The 22,228-nt window shown below is 38.7% G+C and overlaps 1 protein-coding gene and 1 long non-coding RNA gene across 3 annotated transcripts; one reads left to right on the top strand and one right to left on the bottom strand.

The window, feature by feature from the left end:
• The first annotated feature begins 293 nt into the window (after positions 1–293).
• On the top strand, positions 294–7,093 carry LOC130261277 (uncharacterized). 2 transcript variants are annotated; one of them, XR_008841962.1, is made up of 3 exons: positions 294–496; positions 1,933–2,035; positions 2,313–7,093. It is a non-coding gene; the product is annotated as an uncharacterized LOC130261277 (long non-coding RNA). The 2 variants fall into 2 exon arrangements; XR_008841961.1 differs by having other exon boundaries at positions 294–658.
• RAB22A (RAB22A, member RAS oncogene family) lies at positions 3,288–22,159 on the bottom strand. Its single transcript, XM_056507336.1, has 8 exons — positions 22,078–22,159; positions 20,422–20,501; positions 16,899–16,980; positions 12,925–12,996; positions 12,692–12,798; positions 10,770–10,879; positions 9,309–9,439; positions 3,288–5,163 (listed from the first exon to the last, which is right to left on the bottom strand). Exons 1-7 carry the CDS (start codon positions 22,111–22,113, stop codon positions 9,342–9,344), a joined length of 585 nt encoding a protein of 194 aa, XP_056363311.1. The 5' UTR covers positions 22,114–22,159; the 3' UTR covers positions 3,288–5,163; positions 9,309–9,341.
• Positions 22,160–22,228: the final 69 nt, after the last annotated feature.

Below are 22,228 nucleotides of genomic sequence, written 5' to 3'. Positions count from 1 at the left end.
AGCGTTACAGCGCCAGGGCAGACCTGAAACCGGCATCGAGCTGCAGGGAATACTCGCTTTTTAATTAATAAACCCAGAACTTAAGTCACCTCCGATTTTAAGACATGCCCCCCCTCGCCTTTCTTAACAGTAATCAAAGTTTTGGGTTGCTCGTTGGGGTTTTTGTGTTTGTTTTGGGGTGGTTTGTGGTAGTTGTGTTTTGGGATTTTTTTTTTTTTTTTTTTGTGTTTAGTTTTGGTTGGTTGGTTTTTACTCCATTGGTTTAAAACTTTTTTTTAAAATTTACAGCATGGTTTAATACAAAGTGCTGCTTTATTGATAGCCCTAGGCCAGTGTAATTAAAGCAACATTATGCTTTTTGCTCCCCTCTCTCCCCAGGTTGTTTTTAAACATTTGAAAAGTTCCTAAGAATATATAAAACGTTGCTGTAACCTGACAGAGGCAGGAGTTTGGGATGCCACCGTTACCAGCAGAAACACATTGATCTTAAAAAATGGTAATTTATGTCCATTAAAACGTATTCATTGGACTTTATACATACTGGACTTTGTACATATATGACTTCAGGAGGAGATGCCATTTGCAGAACTAAAAAAGAAGAGCAACTCAAAGTTGTTGCAGTTAAGTTTGGTCCTACGCAGGGCTGATGAGCAAAGAGGTGAATAAAAATGTTAAAATGTTGTGAAAATTCATTTTCTCACACCAGTATTATTTTCATAATGCAGTGCACCTTCCCCTCACAGAAATTCTTTGTATCATGTTAATTGACTTAATAAATGCCAAAAATGCATAAAGTAGCTAAAAAGATCTAGAATTACAACAAGAGTGCTGTTCTCCTTTCTGGCACTAAGAGCAATGTCAAATGAGAGATGTATATGTTAATTTTAACACCCCTAAGCAGGACAGTGGCATTCACTGCTCTGAGCACATCTGCAGTGTTTGTACCACACCTCCAGCTGCTGCTGTCCACCACACTCCTGCTTTTCTGCTCATGTGCTTTACCTCCTCCCATCCTATTTCATCCTTTTTGTTCTCAGTTGTCTTTCATTCCATGCCAAAACAAACCCATACCTGTATTTAGTACAAAACTCTTAGTTTTGCATGATACAAGTGAAATCTGCCAATTCCTTCCAGCCAGGACAGCAGGAATGATTTTTCTAAAGCTTCAGCACTGCAGGGCAATACACTGAAATACTGCTTTGTTCCTTTAATTCCTTCTCTTTTGGGGAAAAAATGGTCACATAACATCATAAAGGGGTGCATTTTCGTGCATTTTCTTTTCCAGGAAACTAGACTTGGATGGCCTTACTACTTTTACTCTTGAGTGGGGGAATAATTTTTAGCTACAGGTTATGTCTTAACATTTTAGATCTCAAATCAGGAGAGAATGGAGTTCACTTATATTTTGCAGTTTTCTTAGCTGGTGCTGTGGGAAGGTTACCTTCTTTTTACCTAATCTCTTAAGTTTTATTTTATAAACTGATTCTCTCTGTAAGCCATTCATGGACCAATAATTAGTAGAAAAGACAAGCTTTCTACATATTGGTAAATTAATTGTGAACTAACAGCGAGGAGTAAGAGAGAAAACTTCACATGGCATATAGTCATGCACAATAAAAACCCTAAAGTAAACAACTATTAAATGTTGCTGCCCAGACCTTTCTAAGTTCTACTGTTCCTGAAAGAAGTACAAAGAACCCCCTGAAGTGTTTGATGATCCACCTCTTAAAGGATTTGCCAAGGTGTATCACCTTGCTCTAATTGGCAGCTCTGAACTTACCTGTTTGTATTTGAAGGACTGGCCCATGTTTTCACCCAGGCTGAAAATTTTATAAAGCACAACATTGTTTAAGTTGAAAATTTATCTAATGAAAGTAGGTTGCCAAGTTTTTGTTGCATGTAAATAATGTGTGTACATTTAATGTTGTGCAGGTCAGATTCACTGAAATGGGTGTGCATGGAGGCCACCTGTAATACCCCATCCCTGTTCCATGGACAGCCCTCACTAGGAACAATTCAGCCACAAGACTAAAAGGTAACTTGCTGCCCACGTGGGTTTTTGATTAACAGGAGAAAATTGGGATGAACACTACAGGGAAATGCTGGACAGCACCTGAAAGCTTTGTACTGAAACAATTTTAAAGAACAAGTTCATCAGTTGCAAAACTTCTGCCTTAGAAGCTATGAAAGACTTGATCCAAGTGAAACATTCTCATTGTGTGTGTGCAAACCATGTGGTTTGCATTTAGTTCCCAAATTCCCTATGAAAACATATGCAAACATATGCAAACATCATTTTCTCTCTATTCCAGCATATTCCATGTATCTACCCTTCTTATGCTCCACCTGAGGCACATTCATGCCATCCTAGACAAACCCATCTGACTCTATGAAAAAGCAGTTTGCTCATATCTAAGAGCATAACTTCAAAATTGCAGGTAAGAAGAAATTTAAATTATTCCGGGTCTCTATTAAACAAAAGATGACACGGTGTGGGTTTCCTGCATAGGAACTGCAGACACTTGCTTAGTAAAAACTTGTATCCCTTTTCATGTGAAACAGCAGTTCAGAAACAGTATTTTTTTTTGTTTATTTAGCTTTTGAAGGCTGCTATTAAACTCAACATGTTAGATGTGCATCCCAGATTGAAGCAACCAAACCACATCTTTTAAGCATCATGTAAGACAAGTGAATTAATTGCAGCCAAATCCCTATTTTTGGGGACTACATAACCAACAGAGCAGTGGTTTAAAAAAAGCAAGCCACCAACCAGCTGGCTGTATTAACAAGAGAAGATCCCTTCCCAGCACAACAGGCCTCACTACACTATGCAGATATTAAAAGCACTTACAGTTTTGATTGACAGAAACCTGGCCTAAGCAGTTGAGAACTGTGCAATTCATCCAGTTTAAAGTAAATGCAATGTATTAAATAACTTGGCCCTGATAGAATTTTTCAGGCCTTGCCCTGCTTCACAAGACTGTGTGTGGCCTGCAGTTTCTCAGACATAGAAAAGAAAGGAAGTGTTACACAAAAGCTGCATTCTTTCTGCTGTTTCCCCCCATCCCTTCTTTGCACAAGATCTTCTGCCTTTGTCTATGTGTACATAAACCAGGGGAAAGCTTCAGTTTCTGAACACCAGTAGTAAGGACTCCTGGAAAACAGCTATTGCAGTCATTTGTACATGTAAGCTATTGCTTACATTCCTCTTCTATAATTATATTGCTATAGAGACTGTTTTTTAAGATGTGGAGAATTTTGGAAGCATTTATAAACAAGCCAGCATATTTATAAACAAAGCTTTTTATTAATAAAATGTTTACACCTTTTTTTTTTTGCACAATACATCAGACTGGTAGTGATTTAGCATGTTATTACACTATAAAAGTTTATTATGAATGCTTAGGCTGAAAAGGCTGTTTAGATTATGTCAAATCAACATTTCTTTATTTGCATTCTATGCACTATATGGGAGTGTAACAATTCAAAGAAAAAGGAGAGAACAAAAGCCTGGTTTTCCTCATTAGCATCTACAAACCAACAATACAGACAAACCTGTACACGCTCTCAGGACCAGCCCAAGAGAAGACTAAAAAAAAAAGTCTCAAAACATTCATAAGCTTGGGAATTCATCACTACAATATTTCATCACTAGTAATCTGACTACACTTCATGCAGTGAAGCAATGGTTGGGAATTTGTGCAGTTTACAGTGCTGCAAATGCTCTGTAACTTTGAGCGGCTTAAGTTTGTTTTAGTAAGAGATAATATAGTAACAAGGCACAGACCTTTCAACCTTTGTAACAGGTTAACCCAATCCTAGAATGGAAAGGCAGAATGTTGTTATGAGTGACAAGAATTGCTGATACAAAGGTTAACCTTGACACATTTTACAGGCAAACATTTACTACACTGCAAGAGCTCTATGCATATCAGGTTATTTTTGTGTCCTGAACACACAAATGCAATTTGTCGTTCAGAAAAAACCCCTTTTTTTTCTTCATTGTCCTCAGTGTGGTGGGTACAAGTGGGAGGATTGCCAGGAAGTCTTAAGCATTTTAGCTACAGAAATGCAATCCATTTCTGTGCCCTAAATCAATTAATTCACCATCACAGTGTCAGTGCTGGATACACAATTTCAGAAAGAGGAAGTACAAGAAAGAAAGGTAAAATACAGAAGAGTGGACTAGAAGCTTACAATAACTTGCTCTTCCAGGTGAATGTGCTTTTAGCTGTCATTATGTGGTGAAATACAGTCATGGCACAGGTCTCAGCTACTGTACCAGTTTCATAAGTCTGTGCTAATGAATTACCATTTTGCCTACAAATATTTGCTCCTGTGACAAATGCTTCTAGAACTTTGTGGCAAAAGAGACACTCAGTACCTACCATTGTCTAAATCCCATAAGGAAACAAAGAACAAATTGCCAAGAAAACATAATGGATTTAATAGGAATACATAATGTAACATGAGTAAAACTGAGGCAAGATAGTATCAAGGTGTCAGAGTTACAGAATATTCAAGTGCAACAACTGGATGGAGTATCACACCCACAGTGATGAAGAGCATGACAGAAGAGTGGTCTGTGTCTTTCAACATTTGGAAAAGCTGGTTTGTTCAGTAATACATATGTGAACACATCAACAGAAACCAAGCAAAGTAAGCCCTAACCTTCTTAAAAGAAAATCTTTATAAAGGTAATTAGCTCCTTAAATAAAATTTATAGTTAGTGTTTAAGCAAAAATTTAGGAACATCAATTTGCAGGTTGATGTAACCAGAACAGTAAAATTGTTTATTTTAAGACATCCTTATTCTAGACTGAGGAAAGTCATCCTACTGCCTTGATTCTTCATGTAAAATAGGGAGCACCAAGTAACTCTCAGCCATTAGAACTTTTCTAAGTATTTCTGAATAGCTCTTTATAGCATGGACACTGACAACACTATGTTAAAAATTCAGCCTTGGGTGGGGTGGCAGGAAATGGAGAGGGGAAAGGAGGAAAAAGCTGACCCTAGAACATTTTGACATGTCACAGGCTAAGCCTATCAGTATTCTTGGATTTCAGGATAGTCTTATATCCCTTGAAAGGTTTGTTCTCTGTGACACTTCAGGGATAAAGCCTGGTAATGCTTGTTTGATTCTTTCCAAGTCGTGCATTTTTGCTGAGAAAGAATTGGTTTGCATTCAGATTTTTGAAACCTCCAGAATACCAGAAAGGATATTTCAGAAACATTAGTGTGAGAAGTCCTAAATAATTTTAGGGAATAATGTTTTGGCACCTGAATGTTTATATATACAAATACGTATTTTCAAGCATATTCCTTTTGCCAAGCCTGAGCCATATGACTCAAAGGAAAGCTAACATGACTATTTTAGTACTAGAACATGTATTTCCATCTTACATTGGTAATTCACACCATCATCATATTTCTGTAAATCTTCCATCACCTACCATCACTAGGCTGTGATCTATTACAAGAGATGGGATCTCAACATAAAACATCAACAGTTTTCTATAGGGGACTTTTTGCAGATTTTTAGAGACTTAATTCCAAGTACACAATTCTCCTGCTTCGACTAACTGACTTGTGATGTACAAACCATCTCAGGTGGCTGTACAATGACTTCCTGCTAGAAAAAAATAACAAACTTTGTCCTTTTCTCTCAACTATGAGCCAAAAAGCCCTTTTCAGAGGCTGCAAATATGCAGGAGAGATATATGAAGCCTTTTTCCAAAATGAGCAGGCAGTGTAGAAGTTGAAGCCAGTGAATTATGCAGGTTCTCTTCATGTTGGAGATAATTTTGCCCTGCCTGTCTGTAGCTATTGCTGCTGAGTGAAGTTCACTCCAGGGTGAGCAGCTCCACTGTTCTGACAGCTTCTGTCCTGTAAATCATCCACTCCTGTGCAGATTGCTGACACAGCACACCACAAATAGCCTACACCATCCTTAGCACACACTAAAGACTGTTTCACAAGCAAGTAATTCAAACATCACTGCTAAAGCTTCCTTTTCCAAGGAATAATGTGTTATACTGGAACTAAACACTAATGTGAAGGAATAATTTAAGCTTAACAGTGTAACAAAAAAAAATTCTTGCTGAGGCCAACTTTTAAACCATTCAAGATTTTCACCGTGAATTACTTTTTAATAATTAAAATGAAGTTTAACAACAATGTTCTCCCTCAATCAGGTTAAAGGATTAGACTTCCAAATCAATAAGTAGGTCCTGTCTCCTCTCCTCTTACTCTCTTCCCATGCAAGTAAATAATCGTTCTTGAGCAGGCTGGTAGCATTAAATGTAAAGCAACATATCAAAAACTCCAGTCTGCATAAAACATCCTTCTAAACCATTAACTGTGATCCTGCAGCACTTAAAGAAAGGGTCTCACTGATGGCAGCAGGGATCTGGAGTGCAGTGATTTTTTGGACCTAAAACAAAGTCTTTACCTTCACAGCAACAGCAAAAGCTGTTAGAATTGTCTTAGAACTTTCCAAAGCACCTATAACAATTTTCAGTAGTATGATTACTAGATGCTACTAAATTTCAGCTTCCAAATTTCACCTACTTGAGTACTCAATATGCCAGTTTTCAGCATGTACATAAAATATCCTACAAAACTACCTACAACACAGACTGAGAGTGTGGCAAGTCAGCTAAGTGATGTTTTAATAGAGGGTCAGATGAAGACACCTTCCAGAACTTGGAGAGCACATTCAAGTTGCTCCAAAGCTTAAGAATGAAATAGTTATCAAATTATATATTTGTTCAATTCTATAACATTCATGAGAAAGAACTGGTGGTGTTTAGAAGTTGCAATAGTCATATTTTTTCAGCTAAAAATGTTCTGATATATAACATACACCTCGTTACATTTTTACATACATGACACTTTGCTCTTTCAAACTTGTTCTGCAGAAATTAATCTGTGCAATGTGCTCTGGGATGACCCTGCTTGAGCAGGGAGGGTGAACCAGATGACCCACTGTGGTCCCTTTCAACCTGAACCATTCTGATTGTGTGATTCCCTTTGACAGTATCTGAAAGTTGAGTCTCTCTGATGAGCTCCACTCATTAGATAGAGACATTGGTGGAATAAAACTTTAATCCTGAGCTTTTTAAAAAACTTCTTACCAGGAAAAAAGTTACTAAAAATTTAGCTGGAATGGTTGATAATCAGCACTTCAAAACCAATGTATCTCCAAATAGAGAAGCTGTGTTAGGACAAAATATTCCAGCAAGCCTAGTGCAAGATCAAAGCAGCTGACCTAACAAATTATTAATACAAAATAAACCACTTTTCTCCTCCAAAAATGAAACTATGAGCATGTGCATCTCATGCAGGGAAGATTGCATTCCAGCTTTCAGCAGGGGCAGTGATCAATAATCACTTATCTAGACTCAGAAGAACTTACATCAACTGTCTGTCTTTTTAAATAGGGAAGTATTAAGAAGCAGCCTTATTCCAGGGCTGGCAGTTTGGACAATCTGGCTGTTACACATTACCTGCAGTAATTCATGATCAGAACTGCAGAAAGAGTAGGTGGATATCCATGAAGTTGGATTTCTTGGACTCTCTAGAAGCATGGAGCCTGTAGGGGCTATGGCAAAGGCAGAATTGGCAATGCAGGCAGGGTAAGGAAAAGGCATGACAAAAATGTAGTCACCAAATATCATTAAACTCACTGACCTGTCCAAAAACCTCTCTGTACCAGTTTGCCCGTTTTGCTCCAGCTCTCCAAGAATTTTCACTAACACAAATGAATCTGAAATACAAGTTTCATTTCTTACAAATTTTCCTAGTTTCCTTCAGAGAAAATTCTTGAGATGATAGAAAACCAGATTCAAAAATGAGAATAAGCATCATCATGACCTCAGTTTGATACTAAAGCTAACCAGCATATTTTAGTATATACTCAAGTCTATTAAGCTCTTTTTCTTCAAAAGTATAAAAGTTTCTCACTAGTGCTGGTAAGAAACAAAAAGTAAAAATAAATAAAATAGCACAAACAGGTATGGTCAACCTATAGTTTAACTGAAAGCCTACTAAAACCCATACAGAATAAGCTAAACACTGATTTTCTAAAAACCTTCACAGATGAGAAACCCCAGGAACCAAGAGGTAATGATCTACATTACCAAGTCTTAAGGTTACTTCCTATGTGTATTTTTGTGCCCAAAATAAGAAAGACTGGGTGCATCCCAGATGAAAGCATGTTTAACAGACAGGCCTTGTGCTGCCCCAACAGGATTTTTTATTGGCCCTTTCAAATGTCATTGAAAGAGAAAGAATTTCATCTGCCTCTGGATGAACTCACAGTGACAATACCTAAAATGCAGGGAAAAACCTCTGATGGAGATTCCCCAAGAGTTTATCCCTAGGTGTGGAATGGAAGGAGTGTAGGAGATCGTATTATTTTTTACTGTTTTTACATAATTTATAACACTTTAAACACTGGTCTCATAAATATAATATGAACACTTTACACATGCCAAGCAATTAAAAGCTTTCCCCAAAAACTTGTAGGTCTTATCAGAACCACTGGCAGCATCTGTTTACAGCATCTCTTTATAGTCAGTAACCACTTAATTTAGTCAGATCTACAAGTAATTTTCTTCCACCAACATTCTAATATTAAAAAAACTTGTAAAAACAAAAAGATGCCTATAAGCATACCAGTTTGCCTTAAAGTGATTACAGTCAGCATGAAAAAGAAGATTGTCTGTGGTTTAAGATCTGTTGCTTGTGTCCCCTCCCCCAGTGCAGATCATCCTTAAATAAAAAGTGCAAATGGGATTTGGGGACTGGATGGACTGATTAGCCTAATATTTGTCTTCAGTTCCTTATTCTGTGGCCATCTCACATCAACTATCCCATCATACTTTGGATTAGCTACACCAAAATTTAAAATAAGGCTCACTGAAGAAAAGGAAGAAATGACATCTAACTTCCAGACTCCTCCTAACCCAATCTCCCACAAAAGTGCTCATTTCCCTTTTTACAAAGAAAAACCTCCCAAAACCTTGATTACAAAACTATGAAAACATTTCAGTTCTACCATCCATGTAGTCACATTCCAATCAAGCAAGGCCAGAAAAGTGATGATGGATTCCCTTTGAATGCAGGAGACACTGCACGCTGTGGGAGGCAGCGGGCTGCCCTGACTGCAGTCTTTTCTGCGCGTGCAGGTGTCGGACGAGCCCGTCCCTTTTTGGGGGACCTCGGGTGTATGAACACCAGCAGATAAAGATCTAAGACTGATAATATAAACCCAACGTGAACCATTAACTTCCAAGACCACCTACTGTATAAACAAGTTTGATTTTCCAAGGGGTCAGTCAGCAGCAGCTGCGCTTTGTCACCGATGGCTGTCGTCGAAGTTTGAAGCCCTTCCCACTGGTTGCGGGGTTGGTGTCGGTGGATGGAATTCTGCGACCTACAAGGAGGCAGGAAAAAGAAATTTATAGGAAATGTTATACTTGAAACTAATTCTAAGCATCTGGTGTATGCTCTGTATACAAAAATGTGCCTTCAATTAGCTGTAGGTCAGCAGGGATGACATTCCTGCCCAGCAGGATGGCAGCAACAGTCTGTGTTATGTCTGTAAGGGGGATGGATGGCTGCACAAAAGAACAGCAGAAGTGGTTGAAGTCAGTTTAGCAGCAGTTACACTTCAGGCTCATCTAGACCTGAACAGCTGAGCTGTAAAAGCACTTGGAAAATACTTTGCAGGATGCAATACCATCTGGAATAGCATGAGAACAACCACCTTGACCTGTATTTCCACAGATCACCTGCATCAGGCTTAACAAAGGAGTGCTTGTAAGAAAGCTGCTTTACTCATCTCATCAGTCTTTAAAATGGACTGTTCCTGGTTCAGCATTCTCTTCTGAGGAGGATTTATGATTTTTTTCCCCCATAATTTATTCAAGATCAATTTTAGGGAGCAACTATTAAGTCAATAAATCAGAAGCTAATCTACAGCACATACTTTTTACATCAGCTCTTCAATATTTTCAACTGCTTCTATAGACCCTATATTTTTTCTTAAGTCTGATATTTCTGTAGTTAGTCCTCTTTTCACAAACAGGCTGACACACCTGCACATTGGTGCTGCTACTTGACACATATCCTCCAAATAATATTGCATAGAATTCACTTTGGAATATTGCTTTTTATTCACACATATAAAAAGTATCATTGTTGTCCTCACCACAAATGGAACAGTAAAGATTTGCAATTTAATATAAAAAACCCCGAAGGTACTACAAACATACTTGAGGAAAATCTACAGTAGTTGCTATTCCCCATGCAGTAATCTGGCATTTATGAATTCTTGCATTTTTAAAAATACACTTCTTTAGCCTAAGTACAAACACTAAGAGTGAGAACTTAATTCCTTCTCTCAGATGTATAAAGTCTGGATCTTCCTCATGCCATTTCCTTCCTCTTCCATAACCTTGGAAGTACTAATTGGAACATTCAATAACAGACATGGTAAGTTGACACTGATTTCTGACACGAGTACCCTGCCTGCTATTTATCCAGTAGCATCACAGTAGGCTGAAAACCTCTAGAAGGAATATTCAGAGGTCATCAGGTGACCAGAAATTCATGCAGCATATTTTGCAGTTTGTAGTCATGTCAGATTGTAACAAATTTAGTATAAAAGTCTGTAAATTTTTACCTAAAAAACACAAAATTTAATACAGAATTTCTCCTCAAGGTTTTGCAGAAGAAAGTACATTAACTGTTTAAATACTTACTAATTTCTATAAAGAGTTCATTAATGTTTATTGCATTTTTTGCACTTGTCTCTACAAATATTGCATGAATGGAATCTGCATAGTCTTTAGCATCTTTTTCCATGACTTCTCTGGAAAACAAAAAAGCAAAGAAAAATTCATGAATGCAAAAAAACCCATTACTCAAAACCTTAAGGTACAGATAAAGTTTTTAAGTGTGTCCTATCACGAATATTTTACCTGTTTGGCATCACAGTGTTCTCTTATGCTGGAGATGATGCTCATTCTTTACACTGTGCTATCTCCCTGCCTTGAGGTACAAGCACAGTCATGAACTACCCAAGGCCTTAATCCATCTGACAATTTTTTGTCTGAAGTGCTCTAAGCTTAGGCCTGCAATCAGTCCTCCTGAGGTGAGTTATTCACCCCACCAGCTTTGTATGTCCTAAGAAGATCCTAAAGCATTATTTCCAATGATTCTGTGCATTTCTTATGACTGCTTACAAAATCAAAGCATCTCCCAACACTGCACAAATCATCAGTGCAGCATTTACTTTGTTTGAAGATGTAGCTATAAAAAAAGGAATATTGTTATACTGAGCACCCAGAAGTGTACAAGTTATTCTGCATTTCAAAGCAGGCAAGCTGATGATTTTGTATCTTTCCTTAAACAAAATGAAAAATACAAACCCCAGCAGCTGTAGGGAGGGTCTGGACTTTATGTTGTATCACTTCACATACAATTTCTACAGCACACTGGCTACTTTCAGTAATGAGGGACTTCAGGATATCAAGACCATGGACTTGAAGCAGTGACTCAAATATTGCCTCTGACTAAAATACAAGGAATCTTCCTCATTAGCTTGAATAGCAATGTTTAAACTTGTGATGCCAGCTGAACATGTGAGATGTGAATTCTGTTCTAAATAATTTTACACTCTATTTCCTTCAAAAGACATGCCATTTCTAATGAAAATTATTAGAGCTCACTAGATACGTTCTAGGTATTAACAATTTGTAAAACCATACTCAGAGCCATCTTTGCAGTGGTTCTTTAAACATATAACCAGCTGTGTCCTTTGAGACACCAGCTGTGATGCCTTTTCCAGTGAAACCTACACCCAAGAAGTTTACACACACCTTCTTTCTGAATTTTGGCTTATTTAACCAGGACATCAATAAAAAAAGGCCTTCTTTTGTTTTTAGTACATGCCTTCCTGAAAGTTTGGCTGTTCATAAAGTTTCTCAAGAGCTTTTCCCGCTCCCTGCAACTATTTTGGCCACAGCCAATTCCACCCCAATATTTAAGCAGGGAAGGAAGGCACCTGAACAAGCAAGTTAGAAAAACCTACACAATGCTTTCCAACAGGCTTGCTGTTTTTCCTGACAAAATGAGGTGCTACAGACTGACAGGGGCACTTCTTGTAAAGTGAGGTAAACAGCTTCTATTACACTATAGTTTCACAGGCAGTTTGGGTTTGTGTAACTTGGCACTGCCACCAGAAAAGCTAATCCTGTCTGCCTGTAAACTGCTCATTCCTAACCCTGCTATCCCCACACCGTTATGCCAGCAAGTGTTCATGGTGTGAGAAAGATAAATATACTTGGATCAGCTTTTTTTTTTTTTTTTTAAAGGGTTAGTTTTAATCTGGATCAATTTTACAGCCCAATTTACTGCCCAATCACACGTGTACTCACATCAGCACAGGGGAGGAAGTGGGTGAGACCATCCAAGGGCAGACTAACCACATCTTCTGACAGTAGAAACAGCTCAAAACCCCATGTCCTCTGACAGTAGAAACAGCTCAAACCCCATGTCCTCTGACAGCAGAAACAGCTCAAGCCTCTTGTGAAACTACAACACTAGAGCAGCTGCTCTACAATCTTAAAATATTTAATGCTAGACTTAAGGAAAACCCTCAAAACTGACAGCAGTTATTTACCTGACATCATTAAGATCACACTTATTTCCTGCAATAGCTACAACAATGTTGGGAGGTCCGTGCTGGCGAAGCTCTTTAACCCAGTTCTTTAACGTTGAGAAAGTTTCCTAATGTGGAAAAAAAAAAAAGAAAGAAGACGGAAGGAATTAAGAAATTAAGAGTCAGAACTGGCCCATGACACAAATAAAAAAACCCCAGAAATTGTAATGCTGGGTCAAGATCAAGTTTCTTACCTCTTTTGTGATGTCATACACTATAATGGCTGCTGCTGACCCTCGGTAATACATCGGGGCTAAAGCACGAAACTGGAAGAAAGACAGCAAACAAAATAAACCTGATCTTTCACTGACCTCCAGAACCTCACTATCATTATTATTACTATTGAAAAAAGTGAAAACCAAGATCACAGCAGTGAAAAACTTTCCTTTACAGTCACAACTGGTCTGTGCAGTGGAGCACATAAACTCCCAGGAAGGCATTGTTCTCCTAAGGCCAGGCAATAAATCGTGTGGGGCTCTGCAGCACCTACTGCAAACAGCAGGGAGGCAAACTTGATCTTATTTTGCCTAGATTAGAACCTCTCACTAAACAGACTGTCTACATAAACAAGCATGTGCTCAACTTTAAACACCAAACAAGGGCAAAAATGCAGGGAGAAGCAAGGTCAACTTTGACCAAGACTAGCATATATTAATTTTGATCAGAAATGTTCAGAAGCTGCTGTCAACCTCTAGCCCTGTGTATTATCCATCAATCTTAAACGCTAGAAATGATGATTTCTTTAGAATCTAACTTATGGCTTCAAGGATTTTGCTTCAGTTTTCCCCTCAAATTTAAAAGCATGTTTTAAACCAAAAAACTGCAGAAGTCCACAACTATGTGCCCTGTTGCAAGCAGAGCTTTAAGGAACATGCTAGATAAAAGGCTACAGTAATTTTCTTGCAATTTACAGACTTAAATCTACAGCAGGTCTGTTTGCTTCTGAGGGCCTGTACCTTTGAGTGGACAGAACCTTATGAATCCAGTGCTAAAAAAATATAGTAAAGTACACAATCAAGTTGCATCAAAAATATCAATGAAGCATTCTTAAGAACAGTGGGATATTCTGCCAACTTTAAAAAATGCCAAGACGACTAATTTAGCAACCAGAACTCTCCATCAAAGTGCAGACTGAACTGCATGTAACTGGTTCCATGTAAGCATATATGATTTAGAGCTTTTGTGCATCTTATTACTCAGGGTAAAAATAATGAATTGGATACAGTTTTTCATAAAGGCTTATTCATTTCTAATAAAATACCAATTTCCTTTTGCTTAGTACAGTTCAACTGAGAGCAATATAATAAATCACAAAAATCTTGCTATAAAGCAAAATTCCAGACCATTTACATTTGGCTCTCAAATTCTGTTTTGAAAATAGGATTTTGAATGCAAAGTTCAGAATATAAAAATATTTAATAGTGGGAAAGGGAAACATGGGCAGGCGTTCAGTTCACATTGGGACATAATCCCTCTCTTCCTTCTAAGGACTAAAATATAAAGGGAAATGTATTTGGTAAACCACCACTTGGTCTGGTTGCAACCTGGCTTTTTGATTATTTCACTATTTACATTGGGAATAAACCAGCTTCACTTGCTGATTTTGTATTACTCTCATTTCCTGTCTGCCAACACTTAAATACTTTTTTCCACCTAAGAGCAGTCGGCAGATAAAATATATTAACAAAACAGATGTTACCAGAAACACTGGATTTTCCTTTTGCAATTTTTCCAAAGACTTCAGCTTGTCCCCCAGCCTCCAATTTGTGTTTTGACAGAATCATTAATGTAATTATGCAGGGAAACTCAAAACTGTTAGGTAAGAAGGCAAAAATCCTGATTACTGTAAGTGAGCTCCTATCAATTGAACTCAGTGTAGAAAAAAAATGAGAGAATAAATAAGGTGTGTGTGTAAATGAAGTGTGTGAATGGCTTGGTGCATGTTTCCACCCCTGGAACAAGGCTATCCAGCCACCCCAAAGGCACTGAGAGCAAGGGGGTGCCCAGTGCAGTGCAGCACTATTTGCAGCTGGGCTTTGGAAATGGGAAACAGCAAACACTCTTCAAGAAGCCAGGACTGTGAATTCCATGCATTCCACATCATAGCTCAGCAGAGACATTTCAGTTCCAAGAATGGTGTGGACATTTTTAGTATTCCAAATCTATTCCACAGAGGGAATCCCTTCCATAAATCATTGCCAGATATGTTGTATGACCAGAAAACTGTGTTACAGTTTTCAGGGCCAGGCAGGTGTACAGCCCATTTGTGACAGCAGTGACAGTGCTGTCCTGCACTGGAGAAAGAAACCTCTGTGAAGATACTGAATCATTTCAAAGTAAACATCCTTGCTCACATTTCACTGTTTTCCTTGGTTATATTGGGGTCTCAAGTGACTTCTCTCAGATATGGATATAAACTTCACTCTCCCGGGTCAGAGTCCTGACACCTTTCCTTTTTTGATTTCAATAAAGATATCAAGCAACTTGTATGGAAGGAAATTAAGGAGGTATCACTGAGAGTCCAAAAATAGACCAGGAACATGCTGGTCATGTACAGAGATGCTTCCTCAGATAAGTTGTGCTGAATCCAAATTACAAGGTCCTCCCATTGCTTGTACAGTTAAAGTGAACAGGTGGAATGCTAAAATGTAATGGATGTTTCCTGCCAGACAGTGGCAGGCATGTTTATAAAGCTTTCCATTTAAGAGTACCAACCTCTAAAAATTCATATTCTACCTCTCAGAATATCACTTTGCAGCAATAACATTCCAGAATGGGCTACAATGTTCACTTAAGACAAACTATTTACAGCAAATGCTGACTGACTGCTGGCAATGGAAGGGCTCAGGATATTTTTGATAACACAGATACTATTGGACATATTCCTGGGAAACATCCCTGACAACTTAAGTTTGCTTTATATGGTGCTGTTGGAAGGAAATAAATTGTCATTCAAAATTTACAGCACTAAATCACAATACAAATACACTTGAGTTACTTCCTAGCCATCAAGGCAGTTATCAAGCCAAAAAGCTGGCAGCTCAGTTCCACCAGGAGTCCTACAGGTCAAGTACCTGTGGATAGGTCTGACTGAGGCTTTAGGAGGTGTTTGTTTTGTTTGTTATTATTGGGGGAGGTTGTTCTGTCTGTTTTTTTCTTTGGGCTGTTTCCCAAGCCAATCCTGAAAAGCAGTACAGCTGTATTTGCCAGTTGTTACCCTAAAGTAATAACCCAACCTTTGTCACAGTTACCTCACATCCTAAATAAACTCATCATGAGTACTTGGCAGCTGCCAGTAGTTCACTTGCAGTCAAGAAACAGCAAGAAGAAGCATTGTTCATTCAGCTACTGTAATTTCTACCACTCTTACTACTAATCTATAAGCAAGCAAAGTTTTCCTTTTAAATTCCAAGTAAAAATCATGCAAATTAATTAGCTGGGATTTCATATGATTAGTTATGTTCTTCAAAGCTTTTGTTGCCTCCCCTCAGAACTATGCATGCTGCAGAGATCAAAACCCCAAACTACCAAATTGAAATTTAAATTTCAAAAGAGATTCCTTGACATAGCTTCTAACACCATCAGATTTGATTAGTAAAACTTTACAAAAGAATAAAAGCAGTTATCACCTGTAAAATTGCTTGAAACTCTGCTTTAGAAAGCCTGAATCTACATCCATTTATAGCCCTAATAGTGAAGCTAACAGAATGTGTCAGCAGTTGTATATTTTTCCAGAATCAAGGCCTTACTTGTACTATGAAACATGGCAATTCATCTCACTTTGATTCTCGTGTTGCTGCACTGGCTGCAAATATTGCAGTCGAATATTTAAAACTCAACTAGAAATTGTACTAGAGACAGCTGCTGGCTTCCCCCAACACCAGCCTTGTTTTCTGTGGAAAAACCATTCCATTTCAGTGAATCTAAACACAGACTGAAGTTTGATAAACTCCTCTTAGGTAATCTTCCTTACCCTTACACTTTAATAATGACAACAATGAAAAATAAAAACATATCTACAGCACCTACATCTAACATGAACCTGCATAGAAACAAGTGTTCTAATAGATGTTTGTAAAACCAGATCACTTTGTGACTTTCAGGGGCAGAGTTGAAAACAACCCAAGCTCTGGCCCAAACTTTCCCCACAAATATTGATTTTACTTACCCGTTCCTGTCCAGCTGTATCCCAAATCAGGAATTTATGCAGCTCATTTTGATACTGTACAGTCTTGGTCATAAATGAGGCTCTGAAAAATTATACACAGTTCATGCTTTTTGAAAATATAAATACATCCTTAGAACATTCATTACCACCATGAGCTTTCAAAAAGGTGTACATTCCAATAAAAGTGCATTCCCCACACATAAACACACAAATTGATGAAGCATTTCAGATATAAAGCCTGAAATTAAGAAAGGATGAAATTTCCTTTCAGAGACTGTCATTCAACTACCAAAACACAACATAAATGCAAATTATTGGTTTTAATTACTTGTAAGCTCTATGAAAAATATAAAAAATAGGATGTCTGACCAAAAAACCCAGAAAGGTCAGCCTTTTAACAACATCCTTCCTCACAGCATCACAGCAATCACCTCAGTGCACACTGGAAACTTCTGGGGGGAAAGAGGTCAAATTCTGCCCTTTCTATCAGCTTTTTCTATCTCTGTACCGACACTCAGATAAGTGCTGGTAAATCCATATTTGGGAATAAAATAGGAGATTGGTATCAGTATTGGTAGGTGTTAACAGGACAAAGAAATCAATAGAGTAAATTGCTTGTTGTCTGCACCCTGTACAGCTTCCAAATCCTGCATGGCATCACATATTTTAGTTTGCAGATGCTCTTGGACTCCCAGAAGAGAAAAAACATCTCTCCTATTCTCCAGGTTCTTCTCCTCTTTACCAAATTCTAGATGTTTTACAGTTAAATATTGCACAGTACTTTTGTGGTTTATTTGATCTGCTTTAGCTGAATGAGTGTATTTCCCACAAGAACATGAATTCAGTGACCTTACTCTTTTACAAGACAGGGAGTCTTTTGCTCTCTCACCTGTAGGCACACTTTTCACTGGAAAAACCAAACTCTGAATTCAAATCCTTGTACAGCTGGAACTATAGATGACATAACTGTTTTAAGCACATGAGACCTACAGTGGGAACTTGAATACCTCTTGTATGATTAATTCCTGCCACTTCAAAATATTGCAGACTTCCAAACTTGTTCATCTGTCAGTTTTGACAGGATTGTGAAGACACTGGAGCTTCTAACATTACCCCAAACTTGCTGCACAGTCAGGCTCAGACAGCAAGTCTTTCAGACTGATCAGTTTTGAATACCTGAGCCCAGGACTCTGAACTTCAGCTTATCTTGGGGTTTAATAACCACTTAATAATGTCCTTGATACTTTTGTAGCAAATGTAACTGCAGCCTTTGGACTTGTTTCAATGCTATAAGAGGACAATTAGCTAGATACATTAAAGAAAAGGAAAGGGAGCAGGTACACAATGTTTCAGCTGTTAAGTGGTAACTTCCCCATTCCTTAAACCCAGATAATTTGCCAAATAGTATGTCAATCTCCAAAGTTGATTTCTCTTTTAAGAAGCCAAATATAAAGTTGCAACACCTCTAAAAAGGAAGAGCCTAATTGCAATGCATTTCAACACCATTAACTAGCTGATGTATTTCTGCAATGAGTAAAGAAAACCAAAGTAATAGGAGTATCTCTCATAAAGCACAGCAGAGACTTTCACTTCCTTTAAGATTGCTGCAAACTATGCATCAAATCTGAATTCCCTGGTCAATGTGGAAACAGTTCCCTAAATCATAGGTTCTCACTGAATTTATCTTACTTGGTTCTATAAACCAAACCATCCCTGTGCAGTCAATTTGAACTGAAAAGTTGTGTTTCTGTAATTCACATCACAGCTAAACCATCCCCTGGTACTTGACAGGAGGCTAAATGATTCTCAAAATCCTTTGACAATTGGGCCAACAAAACCCTCCAAGAAGTTATCCTTGATAACTTTTAGTAGGAATAATGTCTGTTTTATTACTAAATTTCCCAGCTGCTTCTCCCAGCCAAGTAGGCACTCTAACTTATTTGATATTCTTTTTTGATGCTATACTGAAAGACAAGATATTCTGCAGTACCTAGAAGTAAATACTGGTTAAATGTGCCCTCAGCATCCTGAAGGGAGAAAAGTTGCAGAATTCTGACAGTCTGCAGCTGCCCATATGAGAAACTGAGCAATGAACATTGACAACAACAAAGTGTGATTGCTCAGCTGATTCTAAGAGGAATGAAAACAGGACAGGAAACAAGATCATATCTCATGAACTCAAAGACCCAGGGAATAAAGTTGAAACATTCTCAGCTTTAGTTTTGCAAGACACTCAAAGCTCCTCTAATCATTACTTTGTCCTTTCCACCTACAAGTCTCAATTAGAAACTAAAAGCAAGGTATAAAAAAAGTTAAAATTACTTTAAGTTTTTGGACTGTGTATCTTGTTGGGAGCTTCACACAATCCCTGCACTTTGGCAAGTTTTGATTAATTTATATAGCAAATTACCAAAAGAACCAGTCCTCAGACCAGTGAATGATTTTGTTGAGGGCTGGTAAAAAAATAGATTTTCAGTCTGTCAGTTCAAGCAACTATAATTGTCTCAGTACTGTCAATAAAGCTCTGTTAATAGGGAAATTTAAACAAAAGCACTCTTCTACAGAACATCTTGTAGTTCAATGTCAGTATTTATAAAAAAAAGAAGTGGTGTAAGGGAAAAGAGAGACACTACAGGGACCCCAATTTTTCAGAAGGGCAGGATGAGACACAGCTGATCTTTATCAGCAGGATCTTTTTTTGGTCTAAGCTACAGCAGAGCCTGTGTTACACCTGAGACAGGAAGTTGTACTGACACCCCATCTCTGGGTATCAAGCAAAGGCTGTCCTCCCATAAGCCAAAAATTGCTTCTGATCAAAGCAGCCTAAAAGACACTTCCTAAGGGAAAAAAAAACACAAAAACCAAAAAAACAAAAAAACAAAAAAACCAGCAAAAGAAGTAAAAACATTCAACCACTCCAAGAATTCCTGATGCTTGCCCTTCCTTCTATCCATTCAAAGATTTGACATCAATAATGTTGCTACTCAGGCTCAAATTTCAAATATCCCACTGACCTATGAGACCACTGCAAAAACAGTTTCATCAGTTAGATTTGTGTTTGCATTGCATACAGATGTGTAACATTTTAACTAATTATTGGTGAGACCTACCTGAATTAGTATGCTAACCACTCTAAAAAACCTAGGAGACTTACAGTACTTGAATCTTAAAAAACATGAATTAAAAAACTTGGAGTTGCATAATAATTAGATGTTGAAATTTAAGGGTTGTGCACAAGAAAAGCATGCTGTCCCTTCAGCAGAAGCATCTGTAGTGTAATTTATTCATTGTTAGCTTAGCTAACAATACAAAAATGGGTCCAGACCTTACACCTGAAAATGGAAGCTGCAGGAGTGCTGAGAACACTCCTACGTGTACTGAGGTAGCTCACAAGCTTAATTAAGGCTGCAGTCATGTTTATTACCACATCTAGCTGCCACACACAAAGAACTCCCAAATGCTCTATTCAGGCAATTTCATTTTATTCTTGCATAAATCACATTTACTTCATTTAGTTTCTTACCCTATTGTTGGGTTGATGTTGGGATCAAAGCTATCTTCGACAAATCTCCACACAATACTTGATTTGCCCACACCAGTGTCCTAAAAAGAGACAGAAACAGTTGAAAGTGATATTAGTCACCATAAACAAGTATTCTTTTTGTCCTTTTTATCACTGCCATGATAACAGGCACACCTTGCAATGGAACAGCAGTAGGAAAAGACCATTTTTGCTAAAATGTACAGCAATTGAGTATGGCTTGCCAGGATGGAGGAGCAGTGGAGCACATGAAATTATACAAGAGTGACACATACATTCAACCTCTGACTAATGCTGTCCCACCCTGCTTAATGAAAGACTTGAAATTTCTTGTGACACACCTGAAATACGTTACTAATGCAACTCTACAGTGCTAAAAATGGTGAAAGAGGAAATAAAAAAACAAAAATTCTGGATTGTGAATATTTTTGCACCACCGAATCCACAGTTAAAAAGCAAAAAATGTATAGAAGTTACATTTGGAAGTGAAATAAACTCTTAGCAGTAAAACACTTCCCAGTAGAAGCTGGACATTTATAATTGTATTTTAATTAAGACACGTGAAGACAAACTTTTTGCATTACATTTCCTGAGTCACTAAAACTTTAAGGAATAAGCCCTTGAGGAATTGCTTCACTGAAAATGAAGTTTTACATGATTTATACTTTTTTTCCCCCAAACTCTTGAATAGTGCAGTAATTTGGGTACACTACCTATGATTGCATTCATTCTGCCCAAGCTGTTTTCCTCTTGAGAAAAAGTACATTATCATATCTGTATTTTATGTTGTTTGCAGTGTCATTAATGAGAGCAAATCTTAAAAAAGAGAAACACAGATGTGGTTCCTGGCTCAGCGAGTTCAAGGCCAAGTTCTCTTGGGTGCTTATTCTCCTTTTCTTCCATGGCAAAAGGTTTCTCAGGCCAGGTGAGCACAAACAGTAGTTACCCCAAATACCTTCATAACACGGAGGGCACACAAACACATAATCTTCCCCTCTTAAGGGCAACGTGGCCATTTAGATGCAGAAAACAACTCAGAACAACAGAGGGTTTCGATGCCGGCAGTGACACCTCCATCTGGTCAACGTGGGGCTCTCAGACCAAGAAAACACACAGCTCCATACCCTTCAATTTTTAAACTTCTGCTTCGTTTCTTTCCCTGTCTCCTCCTTCCACCACCTGCAAGACTTTCCTGCATCTGCTCTTAACAATATAAGTTCAGGCCCCTCCCTCGCTCCCACCAGCTTGATTTCAGGTGCTTCTATTTATTTTGTAGACTCCAAGCCCGAAAGAGCCCAGGAGGAAGAGGGAAGCAGGCATTAGATATTCATGCTTCCTCTATTATTATTTTTAAAAGGAGAACAGGTTAGAAAAGGAGCTCCTGGCAGGCGCCTCCAGCGCGGAGGGAAAGGCGCGTCCGCCCGGTCCCTCAGAGGGACGGGCCGAGGATCACCCCGCGCCCGGTGCCGCTCCAGCCCGTGACAGCAGCTCTCCGCCATCGCCACAGAGCCGCTCCAGCCTCTGACAGAGCCTCTCCGCCATCACCAGAGCTCTGACAAGAAGCTCCCCGCCACCACAGAGCCTCCCAGCCGGCCACTTATTCCGCTCCCACCCTCCCTCCCGCCGCCCAGCACTTACCCCCAGAAGGCAAACTTTCAGCTCCCTCAGAGCCATGGCCGGGTGGGCAGCGCCTTCAGCGAGCGCCTGAGACGCGGCCCAGCACGATCATCGCAGTCCCCGCGGCGGCCGCCCCCCGCCCGCCCCGGTTACCCGCACACCGCGCTCCTCC

Source organism: Oenanthe melanoleuca, chromosome 20 (genome assembly GCF_029582105.1).
Source record: "Oenanthe melanoleuca isolate GR-GAL-2019-014 chromosome 20, OMel1.0, whole genome shotgun sequence".
In the NCBI taxonomy this organism is placed as follows: domain Eukaryota; kingdom Metazoa; phylum Chordata; class Aves; order Passeriformes; family Muscicapidae; genus Oenanthe; species Oenanthe melanoleuca.
This window is presented reverse-complemented; position numbering and strand designations above follow the sequence as displayed.

Excerpts from the sequence above, each read along its gene's own strand:
- RAB22A (XM_056507336.1), bottom strand. The coding sequence starts at position 22,113 with ATGGCTCTGAGGGAGCTGAAAGTTTGCCTTCTGGGG. Across the intron at positions 12,997-16,898 it reads ATACAGCTGGACAGGAACGG|TTTCGTGCTTTAGCCCCGAT; the intron begins GTAAGTAAAATC and ends TCTTTCTTCCAG. Across the intron at positions 9,440-10,769 it reads TGAACTCTTTATAGAAATTA|GTCGCAGAATTCCATCCACC; the intron begins GTAAGTATTTAA and ends GCCTCCTTGTAG.